This window comes from Orbicella faveolata, unplaced genomic scaffold, assembly GCF_042242905.1.
Source record: "Orbicella faveolata isolate gen_17 unplaced genomic scaffold, um_ofav_v1 contig_46, whole genome shotgun sequence".
Taxonomy (NCBI): Eukaryota; Metazoa; Cnidaria; class Anthozoa; order Scleractinia; family Merulinidae; genus Orbicella; species Orbicella faveolata.
The window spans coordinates 5,089,934-5,108,575 of NW_028301576.1; the positions used below are offsets into that span (position 1 = coordinate 5,089,934).

General features: G+C 39.5%; 2 protein-coding genes across 2 annotated transcripts; one reads left to right on the forward strand and one right to left on the reverse strand.

Moving 5' to 3' along the window:
- Window positions 1-896: 896 nt before the first annotated feature.
- LOC149098085 (uncharacterized) lies at window positions 897-16,860 on the forward strand. Its single transcript, XM_089278154.1, has 3 exons — window positions 897-990; window positions 4,075-4,390; window positions 16,056-16,860. Exons 2-3 carry the CDS (start codon window positions 4,097-4,099, stop codon window positions 16,680-16,682), a joined length of 921 nt encoding a protein of 306 aa, XP_089134280.1. The 5' UTR covers window positions 897-990; window positions 4,075-4,096; the 3' UTR covers window positions 16,683-16,860.
- On the reverse strand, window positions 6,035-6,793 carry LOC149098086 (uncharacterized). Its single transcript, XM_089278155.1, has one exon. It carries the CDS (start codon window positions 6,791-6,793, stop codon window positions 6,035-6,037), a length of 759 nt encoding a protein of 252 aa, XP_089134281.1.
- Window positions 16,861-18,642: the final 1,782 nt, after the last annotated feature.

An 18,642-nucleotide genomic window follows, 5' to 3' on the forward strand; every position in this document is an offset into this window, starting at 1 on the left:
TTTTTCACACTTGTGATGTTTGCTTTTCGCTAACGCTCCCTGCCAAAAAGGAACCATTCATGCCAATCATAACCATCACAGGAGCATACTTTTAAAAAATTCTTGTACTTAGCGCTGTTTTCTATGAGAGGCGGGATTAGCGATACTTTATGAAGAGTTCCCTCACTTTCGAAACATGGGAAACAACAACCCTCGAAATAGCAGTTCGGAAATTCAAAGCAAATTATCGTTGGTACAATCTGCTGCATGTATTGACAGAAAGGCAGTTTTGAAATATGCTCCTGTACCTTTTCCCAGCCCAAATCCGCTCGCCGCCTAAGTTTTGTGGCGATATACGCCCTCAGGATTTTCTCACGAAGCTCTGGAGTGAGGTTTTGAATGGCCTCGGAAAGTTGGCAGTTGTTTGTTCCACGAACCATGGCCGCCTCTCGAACGATATAACGCTGGTGTCGTTGTGTCTAAATTGTGAAACCCCTCTCTAGCGGTATATCAGTAGTATATCCGGAATTAAACAAATAATGTTTTGAATCAATTAGCCTCTTTTTCTTATTTTAAGCCCCCCACCGACCCAACAACCGAGCTTGTGAGGTTATTGGCCGCACACCTCAATCTGATTTCTCTGGGAGTTCCCCGCGGTTTATACCTCCGCTTAGTTTAGATAAAACTAAAACTTCTTCATTATTAAAGAAAAGCCACCCGAGAATTCGTTACTCACAATAAAATATTTTGTGTGTAAGCCAGTATTCAATGTTAACATTTAAAATTACAAGCCATGCAAGGTAAAGACAAAAAGTTAAACACAATAGTTTATTGTGACTTTAAATGTCAAAATCATGCAAATTGGTTGGTTACACGGCATGTTTAGGGATCTATTTTTAGTAAGCTAATTCTACCATTACTGTGCCGGTGACTACGACGGCTAACAAAGTGAGCCAAGCTAAGAAAGGCTTAGTATCAACAGACTGCGATACCGTTCAATCAGCGACTGAGGTATAGTAGCTATGGATTTCCACTACATCCTAAATACACTTAGCCTGCGAAAACAGCCGTGTTTTCTATTCGAATGTTGTTTTTAATTTCCGGCCCAGGCTGAATATTCTTATTCTTCTGACGATTTTAGGCTGAAATTATCCTTATGAATATTCTTAGATTATAGTCACATTGGAGCCAGACTGCAGGCAACAGAGCCTGATATCATAGTTAGTAGAGGGGACTACGCTGATATGCAACTCGTAACGTCTCGTCGAGATCTTTTTGGCATCGAACATCGTCTAGTGCTGTTTTAGTTGTGTTTTGGCTAGTTTTGCTGTTTAGAGTTAGAAAGAATTTTGTACGGTTTAGTTAAAAATATATAATTTTATTGTATTTTACAAATTTTCAACACACCAAATTACATTCTTTTCAAAATCTCAGCCTTTGGGTTTGTTCTAAAGACTTCGCAAATCTCAGCTTCGTTACTCTTATAAAATTAATTGCTGTAAAAAAAATTAAAAAGAGTGCAGCTGCTTCAATTTGACTTCAAGTAATTTCGGTCAATATTCAGATGAAATGACAGACAATTTCATGCAGAGAGCTTTGTTTTTGATAAGTTAAACAAAGGAGATCAAATAAACTCTTCGTCTTCGGAGATCGTAGCTTGATTAGAAATATAACACGAACAGCGGTGATAAAATTTTTAAAAATATGCATTTTATGAACTTGACGTTTCGTATGCTAGTCAATATACCTTTTCAAAAATATAACCCCTTAAAATGTTTTGGAAAGCTATTTATACCGTATCAATGGGGGTCTGGAACCTAGACAGAGAACATCTGCACTAGAAATTTAAGACGTTTCAAACGGAAACTGTCTGTAAATTGACACTATGGAAAAGCTTTCTTAATTGACGTCATTCCTCAGAATTGCATTTTGGTTCTTGCCAGCGTAAGGTGAATGGTTCAAATATAAACGTTTCTCAAAGCAGATAATTTCTGGAATTATGGGGTTTATTGAAGGTCTTCGTGCTCCTAAACGAGTACGGGGACCCCCCTTTTTTATTTCAAATTTTAAGTTCTTTTGATATAAGAGGCCAACAGGTAAAGTTTGAAAAAAAATCTATTGTGAGCTCTATTTCGATGGAATTACCTTAAGTAAAAGCTTTTCACTGCTGACGTTGCATGGCATTCAATGGATTATGCTGGCCGCAACTCCTGAATAAACAAGGTCTCCTTAACATCACAATATGGTAGTCAGTCTTGCCGGTCGCCAAAATGTCAAAATGGTCCCATTTGATGTTGTGACCAGTTGTTTTAACGTGATCAGCAATAGCAGAAGAGTGATCATGTTTCAAAACGGCCTTGAAATGTTCCGTTTTTCGGTGGTGAAGTCTTCGCTTCGTTTTCCCAAAGTAAAAGTCATTGCAGTTTTGTATTCATCATCATCATCATCATCATCATCATCATCATCATTTCTCTTCGCGCCAGTAGGCGCATAAGGCCGTCACGCTTTCCGACCATTATTCCCTGTTCCGTGCCACCGCTTTGGCTACTTCCCAGCTCTTCCACCCCGCCTTGTTTAGTTTTGTATTCGCATGGTGTAAATGAATCCCATTTGGTGTAGAGTCTAGTAAACGCTGCCCAAACAACACTTTCATCACGTCTCTTTACCGGAAGAAGACATTTACAGGACTCTGTACCAATGGGATTCATTTACACCGCGCAAATACAAAATCAACTTTATCCGCACGCTAACCTGTCGATGCTTCCGTATTTGCTCTTCCACTTCATTGTTACAATCCGCTGTCGAGGATCTCAAAAGGCTTTTGGTGCAAAATGGCTACCCTCAGGGCATCTCACTTTTAATATCAATGATGTCCTGAACAAGAACAAGAACAAGCCAAATGAACCCGTAGCAACAGTCCCCAAGAAAGATTTTGTTATTTTATTACCTTATGTTGGTCTCCATAGCAATCATATTACTAAGCGTCTAAAATCTTGTGTTAATCGTTTCTACTGTTCAGTACGTGTTAATGTCAGAGTTATTTTTCAAAACACCCAGCGCATCAAATCCTTCTTCCCATACAAGGACCGTTTCAACCGATCACAATTGTCCAAAGTCATTTATAAAGCTAGTTGCTGGGGCTGTAAAGATGTTTACATTGAGAAAACGAAGCGAAGACTTCACGACCGGAAAACGGAACATTTCAAGGCTTTTTTGAAACTTGGCACGAGGCACGAGCAAAGCCTTCAGCGAATACGCCGGCTCTAAGCCAATCAAACTGAAGCAATTTTACCCGTCATACTACAAGAATCAGATGTCAATGCGATATGTAAAAGCCAACCCCATATGTTGACATTTTGCCGCCAAAATTATCACTAATCTGCCCAATAAAAATTGCCCCTATCAGATATGTGTATTTAACTGGAGTTAAGAACAATTTGATCAGTCTTGCTTGTCAATTTTGCGTGAATCAGATGTCAATGCGATAGGTAAAAGGCAGCCCCATATGTTGACATTTTGCCGCCAAAATTATCACTAATCTGCTAAAGAAAAATGGCCCCTATCAGATATGTGTATTTAACTGGAGTTAAGAACATTTTGATCAGTCTTGCTTGTCATTTTTGCGTGAGTTTTAATGATTTTAACTGAAGTGAAATTTTAAGAGAGCGAATGTGCCACTGCGGAAAAAGTTGAACCACCTCTAACTTGTAAGAGGGATTTGTTAGACCCGGGTGGGAGAAGGAAAGACGGTCTAGGATAATTGTATGCACATGCTCATTGTGAATGTTGTTTGTTTGCGAAGGGGGGAATTTAAAAAAAGGAGAAGCCAGAGATGAACAACTGGGGCAAGGAAGAGACCTAGACAAAATGCTGGGTCCAGGATTTGGACCGACCAGGCCGCATTTGGATGGGTTTGTCGGGGGGGGGGGGGGGGAAGGGGATGGTGGGGAAGCGGTGGTTGGAGCTCTGACCACTGCTCCACCTCTTGTAAGAACGGAAGCTTATCGGGGATTTCGAAACGACGACTTTCCACAAAATGGACAGAATATAAGATATATTTCTCAGCATTGAATATGTTTCCCTGTTTTTTGCCAGGTGTTTTGGAGACAAAGCTAAAATGGTGGGCTTGATGTTCTTGCTTGTCATGTTTGTAACACCAAGTGTCCCTCAACAATGCAGCGAACCTGTACGTTCCATAAAAGGAAAGTACTTGTCTGGCCACGTGATATTAAACGGAAGCGCAGATGGTTTTGGCGACTGCTTGGTCAACTGTTCGCTTAACCCACGATGTAAAAGCGTCAACTTCCGGTTTAAAGACCTGCTCTGTGAACTGAACGAGGCCGATAGATTCACGCACCCATGGGATTATGGGTCGAAAGATGGGCATGCGTACAGCGACTACCCTTTTAAGGTTATATCACTACTCAGGGCCGTTGCCAGAAACAAATTATAACTGAGGCAATTTCCATGAAAAAATTATGACTGGGCAATGTCCATGGTTAAATTCCCTTCCTAGGTATTTAGAGTGTATATGATGACTATAACCAAAAACAGGAAAAAATGACTGAGGCAAATGCCTCTGTTTGTCTGTTACTGTCTACAGCCCTGATGACTATCTTATACTTCATTAGCTCACTCCACTAGCTTAAGGTCTCGTAATAGAAATCTAATACTGTTACTTCAGCCAGGTATAGTCTATTAATAAAGGAGGGAACATAACGATTTATGGTAGAATATAACTGTAACCAGTTTAACACGTTCAATTTTGTGCGGTTTTACACCCGTTGAAAGGAGAACGACAGAAATTCCTTTGCGCGTTTCGGAGAGAAATTTACGTTTAACCATCATGTGGGAGAAATGAGAAATTATAACTATGCCTTAATTAGAATTAATTTTCTTTAATTATTTATGCATTTATGTACGTTTTTATTTATTTATTTATTTATTTAGTTAGTTAGTTAGTTATGTAATTGCATCTATCTACTGTTGGAAATCTCTCTATCGTCTAAACGAGGAGGTGCAGAGAATCTGTTTATGAGGTTTTCATTTCTTGTACTTGTCTTGCACGTTCTCTGTCTAACTTCTACTGCTTCTACTAAATTACTTGACCAACAAATGCACACGCACTTAAATAGCCTATCGGTAGCCATGTGTAGGCCACACGAGACGAATTGACCATGGAGGATTAAACATCCTTTTTAAAATACTAACCTAGGCGGCTCTCAGAAGTGTACTACAAAGTTCTTGAAACAACCAATAGAAACTTAAGTTTAGAGAACAAGAAACCTGAACAGGATCTTTGTGGGAGATTCAGAGCAAGGCCAGTAGACAAAGCCAAACATGACCATTGATGGGGTATTGTCCGGAGCTTAAGTGTTCTCGATAAAACAAGATAGACAACTTTAAGTCACAAGACTCACTGTGTGGGCGGTCGGGCCCTCGAATCAGAGACTAACGCCGGTGGTAACTACAAAATAATAAATAATCGGTGATCAAGAACCAAAATTGAATAAAGATTATTGAGCTTCATAACCTATCTATATTTATGTATTTATTTAATCTTTGTTTATCAAGTTTCAATGTAGTTTTAGCCCATTTTATATTATTGTACCTTTTTAGTTTTTAACACTTTAATTTTGTATGATCGTATATTCATGTAACCTGTGCAATATTGTCAGAGATCGTACGATCGAAAACCTCGACGGCTCTGGATACGACCAGAACAAATGCCTGGTGGGACAACATGATAGACAACAATTGCGAGGTCAGCGAACGGAAAGGAAACTTCAGACTGTCTCAGTCTACCCCTAGCCTTCTTTTTGGAGGCATTTTGTTTCTCGTTGTCGAGGGAACGAATAGCTTGTTAACCATTCCATCATAAATGTTCCCAGAGTTAACGCCAGTGCAAACGGTGAGGAATCCGAATATCCTTTCGTTGTAATCGCCTACGAATCCGAATACTCTAAAACTAATGAATCCGGAAACATTTTCGAATTCGGGAAAAAGGCTCTCCTCTGGTGTGAACGTAGCCTTACTGTGTGGAATATTTTTTACATTACAAACCAGAAAATGGTGACAAGTAAAGGATTCTTTTTTCTTCCTTGATGTGAAGATAGTCATCAAGTCGTTGGCCTTGAATACTTCGCTCTGTCATGTTTCTTTCTTTGCTGCAATGGTGATGGACAATATAAAGGATTTTACACGGGTTCTTTATATTAAATTGTACATACTTTGTAAAGTAATGTATCAGCCCCTGTTCTATCCCCATAATGTTCGGCCGGTTGTCAATGCTATCCAACAGTTGTGAGGGAAGTGGCACGAAATCCCTGAACAAAAATGCATCGTGGGAACCCATGTAGTGTGATGTCGGTCCACAGAAGTCTCCGGTGTTGCAGAGACGCACGTTTTTGGAAGTTTCATGCCTGGTCAATGCGTGCATTCTTTTCCTGTTCAAAATGCTTACGTTTAGTTGCTCAAACCCTTTATCCACATAACAGTCTGCGTTCATTATCATTACATTTCTACGTAGCAAGTTGTCCGAAGCGTACTGGAAGGCGTCTTTGTAGTGCATGCGCCGACCAAGAAAATGAAAATTTAATTTTCTGTCCTCGCGCAAATTCTTGATGTCGTCAGGATCCGTGTCACTTTCACAGAAGATATGGATTTTCTCAACCTGGAAAAAATCAAGGAAATTTACGCTCCATAAGCCACGTGCAGATGGTCTCCATATAAGAATACATAACTCATTTACACCAAAGTTGGAATGCCTGCTGTGATTTCTAATTTCAACATCACAGTTTACCCAGCAGATCATTAGACTCCCCAGAGAAGAGGTCGCATTCTTATTGTAGGTTTTCGACTCGACCTAGCTTGCAACTGGGGATAATACGGAGTAGTCTTTGCAAATGCAAATCACATAAAGAAGGATTCCACCAAAAGAACGAGCAACAATGCAAGTGGACAAAAACCTCGTACTGAAATTTCTGAACAACTCCAAATGTCGAAAACAAAGTTTGAAGTTCATGTGAAACACTTTACCTGTGTTTGCACAATTTCTCGGAACTTTGCAATTTATTTTCTCGAGTTCTCATGGGAAATTGTGTTTGGTGCTATTTCAGGCAACTATAGTAGGCACGACGAAGGCGCCGGAGTCGCGCAAGATGGCGGCCCTACTCCAGCTAATAGGCTGACAGAGACATGCAGCGTTGGTTTACAGCGTCCTCCTTTGAAATTGGACATCCCTGTTGTGGTTAAATGACACCTGTCAAATCAAGGTATCCGCTGACCAGTATCACGTAAAAATATGGCGGGCTCAAGTTTAAAGCTCATCGAGGACGCGTGTTTTTGAAGTTGACCGCTGACCGAGTGCTGGTTTTTGATTGGATCGTAGGCTATTCGGAAGCCAGTAACTCTAACCCAGGGTTAAAGGTTAACCAAAGTATAATTGCTTAATATACAAATGCTTTTCACTTCTTCTGTTTGAGCTCGAGTGTATTTTGAGATTATTCAAACTCAGAACAGAAGGCCAAGCAATATACAGAAAACTTCACCGCAAATTTACAAACTCACTTCAAAATTCTCGCTTATCCTAAAAAATGTAAAAAGAACTGTAATATGCGTAACATTATTCTGATACCAGATTTTTGTCCACAAGGCTGCAGTTGTTTGAGAGAAGTCCAAAAAACAGAATACATTGACCCATGGCGAGTTTAAACCTTGAATTCTCTCACTCGATTCAGCATCGAACATGCTGACATCCGGCTGACACCATTATCTAGACAAAGACAGTGCTCTGTGTGAGCTGTTACGAGAAAGGAAAAACAAGTCAAGATGAATTCGAAAACTGGAGAGTCCACAAAGTTCTTAGACAGCTTTGGGATTTTGTTGACGATCAAAACCACGTTTAGAAACTAAGGGACTTGTGACTGTCTATTTTTTAAGTTAAAATGTCAAATAGTTGAAGATCGACATAAACTTACGTGTGGACTAATCAGGTTTCTTCTGAAGCAATAGCTGTACTCCTTTTGTCTCGAGACATATTCGCCATTTTCTGGTTCGTTTATGCTATTTAACACTGGAATCCGCACAATGAGGTGAAGTCGAGCTCCGGACGGAAGCTTTTCGGAAATAGTTTGTGAGGTAGTTCTGTTTGATAAAGAATGACTGTCTAACCTCTCTGAGATGGAGCATCAAATAAGGAAAAAAAAATTTAAAAAAAGTATAATTACAATTGGCGTTGAGAGACAGTTGTACTTAAAATTATAAGAACCCGTACATTAAATCAGGAATAAATACTTGAACAAAACATGAAAAATCCTAAAACCTCGAATTAAATGCAAAAAAGGTTGTGTTACGACCGCGCTAAGGATGGTGAACATGACTGACAGAAAGGGATACCGTTATCAAGTCCCTTCCCTCTCCAATGAGTTCCTCCCGCATTCTTAAGAACTTTGCCTTTTTTAAACACGTACTCCACCCTGTTAAGCCTCCATCCCATATTCAAGGCAACAATGAAGCCAAGTCAAATTATTAGAAAGAATGATTTTGAGGTACGAATACGTTGTTTGAGCTGTCTTCTCACAACATTTCCGTTGTTTTATTGGAGGTAGCTAGCGTGGCGGCGTGGTTAGGGTGTCAGAGGCCTCACTACAAGATGTGTTTTCTCTAGTCCCGAGTACTACTTCATATTATAATTGGTCAAAATTTCAACTGTCACCTAAGAAATGAATTTTTTAGGTCTGTAAAATTCGCTGATAAATGAAATATTTAATTGATGAGCTTAGAAATCGCCGAAAAACTCAGTGATATCTGAGATTCCAGGACCTATATCGAGATAATCTTCTAGCCAGTCAATTAAAATTCTCATAAAACGTGAGATATACTTTCCCTCTTACCGTCAAGTTTTCTGTTTGGCATCAACGCAAATCCAGCCAAAAGAAGGAAAATTGTTGCCTCGATCATTAGAGGCCGACTTCGGAATGACCCGCACTAAAGAGAATATAGAAAAAGACATGAGATTTCAAATAAATATGTACCTTAACTTAAGGCGAAAGAACCTTCTGTTGTTACGGCAAACTCAAAGAGGTCACCGGCCAAATTTATAATTATTTTTACTAGGGAACGAAAAGAAGCAAGAGGACATGGGGGGAGTAGTAGACGAGGAGTAGCTGATTAGTCAACTCAGTTTAGTGGTTCGCTTGCACCAGACACTCTCCGACGGCCGAGATTTGCATTTTAAGTTTTTCATTTCCGTTGTATAAATACGCCAGACAATACGTCAGATATGCTTAAAGTTATGCCTAAAATAGGACGGTTGAGTAAAGCCCTGGTCAAACGGCGCACGATAGTCAATGATAGTTGATTCTCTCCTAGCTATCATAAAATATCACCAAATATAATTCACATGGTCAAAGGGCCAAAGAAGTTCGTGATAGTTGACGATAGTTCACGTTTTTGAGTCCATTGCGTTAGGCATTAGCCTACTTGTCAAAGTACCGGAGATGTTATTTTTGTGGCTTGAGTGGCGAAGACTTGATCAAATTCTTCGGTTTTAACGGTAAAAACATTCCTACGCCCACAACAATCATTCGATCGGCTCGAAAACGCTAGTAAACCTAGAAAAGGGATTTCTCTATCTACAGTATAGGTATCCAATCCAAATGTGAAATCAGAACAGAAATATAAAGAAAAATGTAAGTTTTACGGCTTTGCTTTCTTTGTAAATTTGCCCTGATTACCTATGATGCAACTAAGAGCGTGAAGCCGTCTATCCGAATGAAATTTCAACCGCTCTTAGATTGACTTAGGCCCGGTTCAGACGCCGTACTTCACTTGAGCCGAATCGAATTCAATGAATTAAGTTCATGTGAAGTTCGGAGTCTGAATCAATTCGAAACGGCTTATTAAATTCGGATCGGTTGAGCCGTTCTTCAGGCCTGGCTCAGCCTGGAATAACGGCAGTGGACCGGCTTTGATTCAGGTCCAGTTCAGACGCCGTACTTCACATGAGCCGAATCGAATTCAATGAATTAAGTTCATGTGAAGTACGGCGTCTGAATCAATTCGAAACGGATGATTGAACTCGGATCGGCTCAGCCGTTCTTCAGGCCTGGCTCAGCCGGGAATAACGGTTGTGGACAGGCTTTGATTCAGACGCCGATCTTCTCATGAGCCGAACCAAATGCATAAATTAATTTAACGTATTTTTAATGTATTTTGAAGACCTGAGTATGCGCAAAAGTATAAATTGTGTGAAGCGCATCAAAATGGTGGGTTTTGCCCGTCAGAGAAGAAGCCGATATATTGAGTTTGTCTTTTCCTTTTTTCGTGTACAGACTAGCTGCTACCGTGTTAAACAGCATCAAAATTAAATGTGCATTCATCATAGTTTTCGTGCTTGTGCTTGAATTACGTGTGAACATTGCATTTGTGAATTAACTTGAATATTGCAGTTGGGCTTTTTGCGCAAATTGTGTATTTCATGCAATACAAAAAGGTTGAAAGTTGAAATTGTATGTTGAAATAAAGTTAATGTGAAGTACGACATCTGAACCAATTTATCAGTCGTCTTCTTGAAGTTGTATGTAAATAGATTGATGTAGTTTGCCTCATTCTGCTCTTTTTTGTCGACTTTTCTTACATTTTTCACAGGACGGCTTTGGACTACGCCTGGTTGTAGTTAACTATGTTTATGGGAGTTCAGCACGTATCTGCGCTGATGCACTGTTATACCCTGTTGAATTTAGTTCGGCTGGAATTGAGATCGGCGTCTGAATCAATTTAGCCGGTCTAAATTGATTTGGGTCGGTCTAAATTCGAATTCGATGATTCGGCTCATGTGAAGTACGGGGTCTGAACCGGGCCTTAGACTTGAACTAAACAGAAAAACATGGAACTCGAACCTTCAGCGGTAAAAACACATTTCTTGGGTAGAGTTAGATTACAGCTTTCAAGACGACTTTAGCTTTCCACTGCTGCTTTTTCTCTCAAAAGAAAGTTCCACCGCTCAAAAAAATTCACTAAACCTCAACCGATCCTCCAGAAACCTTAAGTTCGTAGCCGAAATTACAGCACTTTGATCTGTGACTAACACCGAAAATGATCTGAACAAAGGCAAAAGAAACAATCTTACCTTCTTTGGCAATTAACAGCATTTTTTGAGAAAGAATTCTGTAAAGACCTAAACTTTTCCTCTTGATGTTTTTCTCAACTTGTGTCGCACACAGCCTAAGAATATTAATTTTTCTATGTCTTTTCTTAGCAAAAAACAATCGCCAGGTGATTTGACCAAACTCAACAAACATTCAAATATCTGTTTGCTGCTAGGGATATTAAAAGATGCAGCAATATTAAATCTTGCCCCAGCTAAAACCTGATTTTTCAATTATCAGTCTATACTCGCCCGTCCACTTCCTTATGAGTAGTTACTAAATGAGAACGTAGATCGAACGTTAGAAGTTTAAGCATTTTTAAAAACTGTGGTTAATGAGCTTTCTGCTCTACATATCAATGCAATTAACGCCTTGAGGGCGCAATCTTGCCATCTCCAGACAGTTATTATGCAGTAGGCTGGGGTTAATGTCTTGTAATGTATTATTATGTTGCTTTTCACGACGTTGACTACCTGTCTAGTGGATCAAAACAGTTTTCAACCAGGTCCATCTGGCTCTTTTAACAGTTATCTTGACGAAAATGAGGGGCGCTATTATATAAAGTTTTATGATTCGTACCTCATTAATTTCGAGAACAGATGGCCTCAGCGAGACAAGTATTTTTTGGAGCGCAAGTATTGAAACAGGACAATGTTCTTCGATCGCAAATATAGAAGCCAGCGCAAGTGGCATCCCCCCCAACGACAAAGAAAAGAAAGAATAAAAGAAGGCGAAGTAACCATTCTTGCTTAATTTGCGCCCGAGATCATTCTTATCTCATGTGAAGAACGCTTTTAGAAAGATTTGTGACTAACGTATATGTCAGTCAGCAAATTTTTTGGTTAAGCCATGTTGGCTTGATGCAACCACTGCCAAAATGTAGAACTTGCGAAATTTTTGCCAATATTTTTCTCGCCCAAAATTAGAAAATATTCGAATTCACTCTAGTGCTAGGGTACGAGACACAAACAGAAACCACATCGGGGACTCGAGTGGCGTACTTTCCGTATCCTCACTAGTGAAGATATCGATGATTTCACTGATATCAAGTTTGTCTTTAAATTGTACTTAAATTCGTTGGTGTATGATCGAAACATCTTCGGGTCTTACTCGAAAGTCTTCGGTAATCTTCGGAAATCTTCGGAAAATGTTCGGCAACGTTCCTGTGGCCTTCGGACAAGGTTTGAAGAATTTTCGGAAATCTTCGGAAAGTGGTCGGAAATCGTCCACAAATCGTCAAAATGCCGTCATCAGCAAGTCTATGTAATAAAAAGAACACTCTACCTTAGCTCGAAAAATATCTTCTCACCACTGTGTACTATCCTCTATATATAAAGCCAGAGAGATAGAGAGTTGTCAAACTTTTTACACTCTTAGACAAAATCAGTTTTTAAACTAGGTAAATCTGACTCTTTTTAGTGTGTTTTCCAGTAAAACCCTCGTGTCTATATAATAAGTCAAATTATTAGTCAACCGAGATTAAGTACGAACATGACAGCAGGCTTTTAGTTACAGTACGCTATGGATCGTGCTTTGATTGACTAGAGTGGACGGGAGGCTTGTCCGTAGAAATAAATCTGCGTTTTCAATGTTTTACAGAAACGACGACGGCGACGCCGAAATATAAGCCAAGTAAACAATGAATTCATATTTTACCAGGGAAATTCGCAATTGTTTAGATCTATTCAGAACCCCAATGGCTCTAAAAACGTGCTCAGGCTAAAAATACATTAATGACAGCGTTCAATTCCAAATAGTTATACGAAAACTTAGCCGTCGTTGTTCGCGTCCCTCAGACTACACCGAGAATTTGGTTATTTCACGTTGTTAATTTTCAGAAGAAGGCTAATTAAACGTAGAAAGATTTATAACGCACGCTGTGTACAGGTCTGAAACCTTTTGTTGGGAGACGTTTTCGTTGCCGTTGCCGTCCTAGTCTTCTTAAGCTCTCTAATAACCGTTGTTAAAAGTCGACTCTGACTGCCCATCAACCCAAAATGCTCGACAGAATTTATGGTGTACACATTAGGTGCGTTTTCGCAACGACTGTTTTACACCCGTTGAATTTAGGAGAACGACAGAAATACTGTTGAGGGTCGTGGAGTGAAATTTAAGTTCATAATATCCATCATGCGAGAGAAATGATCGAAAACAAACCGGCACAAACGTTTAAACGATTTAACATGCTAAAAACGCTCACAAGAAAAATAAATGGCTTGTTCTGAAAACTCCCATACTACAAATCTACGAAGTCTTTTTTGGCCGTTTACACACAAGTGGACGAATCGGAATAAAAACTCCCCGGTTTGGTCATGTTTCCAGGTATTTTAAATCCGGACTTTCAAGTGGAAACTTTGAATTTGAAAACTTTGGAATCCGGAGAGTTTTGCTTTGTAAACGATTTTCTCTTGAATCCGGATATTTTCCTCGATCCTGCATGCGAACTTTTGAGTTTGCGGTAGAACCAAAATGGCGTATCGAGTAATGTAGTCAGGCCATGTAGTCACAATCATAAGGGACTTTCAGAAAACCACGACGGCGACGGCAACGGGAACGTCGCTAGACAAAAGGTTTAATGAGCAGAACAGTGGCTGTACGCGTACATAATAATTCTTGGTACGTATACATTTCTTTGCCGTCCTCTGCAAAACCACAACGTGAAATGACCAAAATCTGCGTTGTATGCAGAACGTGAGCCACAAAGCATGATTTTTAAAATTTTACGCTGTGTTCCATATTCAGTTTCGAGATACTATAAATCGTTTTCACGTGACGTCATCAAATTCCAAAATCCAAAACTAAAGAGCCAAAAAAGTTTTTATCCACGTCAGGCATAATTTGATCTAAATTTATATTCGTTTACAACTTTTCAACTCCATAGCTTGCTTGGTTTGGAAACCAGCAAAGTTTGAAGTTCAGAATTATGGCGGTGCGTGACATGCTGCTCCGATTGCGTTTGTGGAAAAAATATCTACACTTATCTAGTGATTTTTAGCCGTTTTAAGAGTTAAAGTGTTAGGAAAAGGGCTTGTGTAAATGTTTGTTGATTTAGTCCAGGTAATCAGTTGCCTAGATAGCCAAAGTTATTTCCAGATGTTTGCACTATTTTCCGGCCGCCATGTTGGTGGAACACAAAGCTCCACCAACATGGCGGCTCCATACTGGGCTCTGTGAATTTGCGCAAACCATTTTGACGAATATCTGAAGTTTGGAAAAACGCAGAGACCCGAAACTTGGAGAAGTGTCTTCTTTAAATATCTCTTGTAACATTAAAATTTCTTGACTTTATCCACTGACTAGTTTTCGATTAATTTCTTCGTTGCGTGACAGTGGAAACAAACTAAATGACTTTAGATTATTGGGAGATTCGTAGGTAAAATATAACTGTAAGCAAGTTCCACCCATGTTGAGTACATTATTACTTGCTGTTATTCTACGCTTTCAATTCCTGCACTGGGCACCGTACGTGTCCAAGACATAAATGACCATTGAAATGTAAAGAAGAAGTCCATTGATCTTATTCGGGCTAAACTGAAGCATTGCATCTCACTAACATTCTGAGAAAGTTCTGCCATAGATTTTCGATAAGCTATTTTTCTCTAAAGCCAAAGAAACGTTTTATAATAAGATAAGTCTCAGGGCGTTTTTGCAAAAAAAACAAAAAAACAAAAAAAAAAAACAGACGAATTATCTAGCTAGTTCTTCTCACAATGGCCTCCATTTGGCCCGAAGATATGCTCGAATATTTGTCCTTGTACATTGTACGTTCTTCAAAGCTCACAGTTTCCTCGGAATCTTTAAGCAGAAATGGGAACAGTTTGCAAAAAGAAGGCTTCAACAGAACTGGTACGGGATAAGTCCTAATGACAACAGCAAAGGAACTGTGCTTGGCAATTGTTGAATAGTTCATTATTTCTGGAAATAAACGGTTTCTTCTACTAGTACCCAGTCCCCCACTAAAAGTGATTTGTCTTTTTAAAAGTTCCTATTTACGTATCTTAACTTTTCCAAGCGCAGAAACGATGTATCTAATGACCCTAAACTCATGAAACTAACATCAAAGTTTAAGGACATAAGAAAAGTGTTCCCATTTAACAAAAGAGATTATTTGGCTTGAAGAGACCACGTGACCTAATTTGCATATTTTCGACATTCCAAATTGATACAAACTGTCAACCTTTTGACCTGGCAAAGTTTCATGCTGCTACAACTAAAGCTTCAAAAGATACACTACCCCCTAACTTTCCGGGTGAATAACTGGAGGCCCTTGCCTTAATTTACTTGAGTATTCGTCGAAATGTTTCGCTGATATTTACAGAGCCCAGTATGAAAACGCCATGTTGGTGTACCTCCGTGGTACACCAATATGGCGGCCGGAAAATAGTCTAAACATCTGGAACTTACTTTGGCTATCTAGGCGACTGATTATCAGTACTGATCAAACAAGCATTTACATAAGCACTTTTCCTAATGCGTTAACTTCTAAAAAGCTCAAAATCATGGGATAAGTATATATTTTTCGACAAACTCGATCATAGCCTTGTGTCACGCACCTCCATAACCCTGAAATTCCAAATGCTCTGGATTCCAAACGAAGAACGCTATTGAGCTGTAAAATTGTAAACGGATATAAATATACCGCCCCTTGTGCCTGATGAGGACAAAAACTTTGGTGGCTCTTTTGTTTTGGATTTTAGAAAGTGATGACGTCACGTGAAACCGATCTATTGTTTATATAATGACTGGAATATTCAAGGATTTACACTATTTATGATATTTGACAATTATTTTAAATTGCACTCGTCTGAAGGCTCCTGCAATTTTGAGAGAATTTTCAAATATCACTCGTAGTGTAAATCCTTATTTGCACTCGCATTCATTCGATTACCTGTACTAATGCTGACATTCTCTGTCTATTCAAAACAGGAGACGTTTAAAGAGTTTTACATGACGCCATTATGGCTCGAGACACATGCGTCTTACATCGATAACTCGAGTGTTATAGCCGCTGACCAAATAACGTTCAACGCAGGATCAACAGACCACGCTCTCCTTTTAAGAATTCCCTTAGTGGAAGCTGGTCTCTTGGAAGATGGAACTCCGCTGAACGTTGAGATAACAGTAGCTAATGACGTCAGTATCGGCCAAAGAAGTGATAGCGATCCTCGTTATGGTGTGTCGGACGGAACCAATTTCATCGGATTTCACACAGTAGACCAAGGTAATTATGACGGCAAACACTTTTTTTATCCTTGTCATGGACTGCAAGCCACGTCCGGGAAGGCTTTGACTGGCAGAGAGGTTTTTGACCGGACATCCCCTACTCAAGTTGCGAAATTCTACCCCGATCAATTTGTCTTCACCTTTAAACTGGACAAGTCTTGGGGCTCGTGTTTCACAGCGCATGGTGGAGGCTTCATCAAGACGGTAAACTATACGAAACAACTTTTTCTCAGCCAAGGTACTTTTCTGGAGGTTTATAAACAGCACAAAAAAGAGAAAGTTGGTATCAAGTATATCGAGGTCACCGTAAGGAAAACTGGTAGTTACTAAGCCATGTTGTTAAGAGTCATATTTGTGTATTAAGATTGTGTCAGCGGTTTTTTTCTCTCATTATGAGCTGTGATACTTATTAAAGTTAACGATGACAGGTCTGCAAGTGATTGTGAATAATCATGTCAGCTAAGTATACAACTGAAACAGCTGAGAAAATAAAACCTGAAAAAAATAATTTTTGGTCTGTACGGTATTTGAACCATCAAAGCACCGGAAGCTAGTCACGTTGGGAGTTCGTGTAATATACCCCTAGATGGTCATGGGTTCGAATCCCGTCCAGGCCTAGATCTTTTCAGGCCTAATTTTCACAGTTGCCTTAGTTGTAAACATAACAGCGATCATCATTCATGTTTGGGGGCCGCGTCTTAACGACATCAGGTCCGTTAGCTGAAACTGCTTTAAAACATTTGATGTCATATAATATTACGAATTTTGATGAAACTTTAACCGGTTGGAATTAAAGTAAAAACCTCAATACCTGTTTCATACGGTTTGGAGCACTACGGGCGAATTATTGGGGACTTTAAGATACCCTACGGCGAGGGGAGTGTCTAATCAGAGCGGGTCGCGGGTCGCGGGTAAATTGATGCGGGTCGTGAGTGAATTGGCGCGGGTAGTGGGTGAATTGGAGAGACAGGGTCTCATGTAGTAGGAAGATGTCCTGAGTTAAGCTAATTGTCGTAAAATTCGCTTTGTGTGCATTAGTATTTTATGTCCAAGCAAATGGTGGTCAATCTTATATATCTTTAACTCGCCCCTCCTACGCTTTTATCATATTGAAAACCTAGAAATTAATGTTTTGAGTAAGACATCACTTTGCTGGATCAACTCGTATTTGAAAATGTGAAAGCAAGCCGGATCCGTCAACCGGATTTTCTCGATATTTCCTGTGTAATGTGAAAAGTATAACAAATTCTTTGTACGTGACTGGTTACGTTATCAGTAGCCCCGTTTAAGTACCAATAGGACAATTTACGGGTCATGCTTGTAACACCCTCTGGTTTAAAAATGGTTAAAATTAAGCGTTCCCTAGCGTACATAGGCGTGATTTCTTTCCAAAGCCCTTTACGCTCTCTCACGAACCAAAAACCATTGCTACGAAGGTTAAACGTTCCCAGGATGTCCCATCGGCTGACCTATTCATCAGACTAAAAGAAGTGGCAATAAATCAAAGTATTTTTGAAATACTTAACTACCCAATGATGTACAAAATAATTAGAAATCTAGCACTAATTGCCTTGGTTTAGAAGACCTTCTTGTCAGTTTTAAAACAGTCACCGACGCGCCGTGTTTAATGTTAACCTTGAATGAAAATTAAGGCTCCTTTGAAGAAAGCTTCTTTGAACACAAGCTAACTTAACGAAATGGAACCGTTCTGGATTTGTAAGCGGGCTTGATGTTTGCCCGATTAACGTTTTAAAAACAGAACAAATAATGCTAACTTGGCAAATTCCAACCAAGATTTGAGTTAACAAGTTCGAGTTAAGAAGCTGCTCTATTGGTAAGCCATCCTCTTTTAACTAATTTATCGTGGATTCAGTTACTGACAATTTTTCAACCACAATACTACGGGGTGGGAGGGGTGTAAATTAGTCCAAGAAGGTATGCTGTTGACACAAGTCACGCTCGGGCAAAAATAAAACATATTTTCTGTTACAAAATATTGACCGTATGGGCGTACGACCCTTTAACACTAATTGACTCTCCCTCATTTTGTAAATTTCTACAACCTCGACATCTTGACACAGTTCCTCTTTTCTTTTCCTTTTATCCCCAAAGTCCAAATTTGTGCATACTGGTTTCTGGTGTCTTCTCTCAAGAGATATTCTACTATTGTTTTCCTGGATCTGGGCGGTGTTGTATTTGTATAAAGGAGATGCTCCGGGATAACCGTTGGTGTATTACCCAACAATAGCAAAACTTCAATGTTGGTTAAGGAGAGTTGCTGTGGAAGATG

Excerpts from the sequence above, each read along its gene's own strand:
- LOC149098085 (XM_089278154.1), top strand. The coding sequence starts at position 4,097 with ATGGTGGGCTTGATGTTCTTGCTTGTCATGTTTGTAACACCAAGTGTC. Across the intron at positions 4,391-16,055 it reads ACAGCGACTACCCTTTTAAG|GAGACGTTTAAAGAGTTTTA; the intron begins GTTATATCACTA and ends TATTCAAAACAG.
- LOC149098086 (XM_089278155.1), bottom strand. The coding sequence starts at position 6,793 with ATGATCTGCTGGGTAAACTGTGATGTTGAAATTAGAAATCACAGCAGG.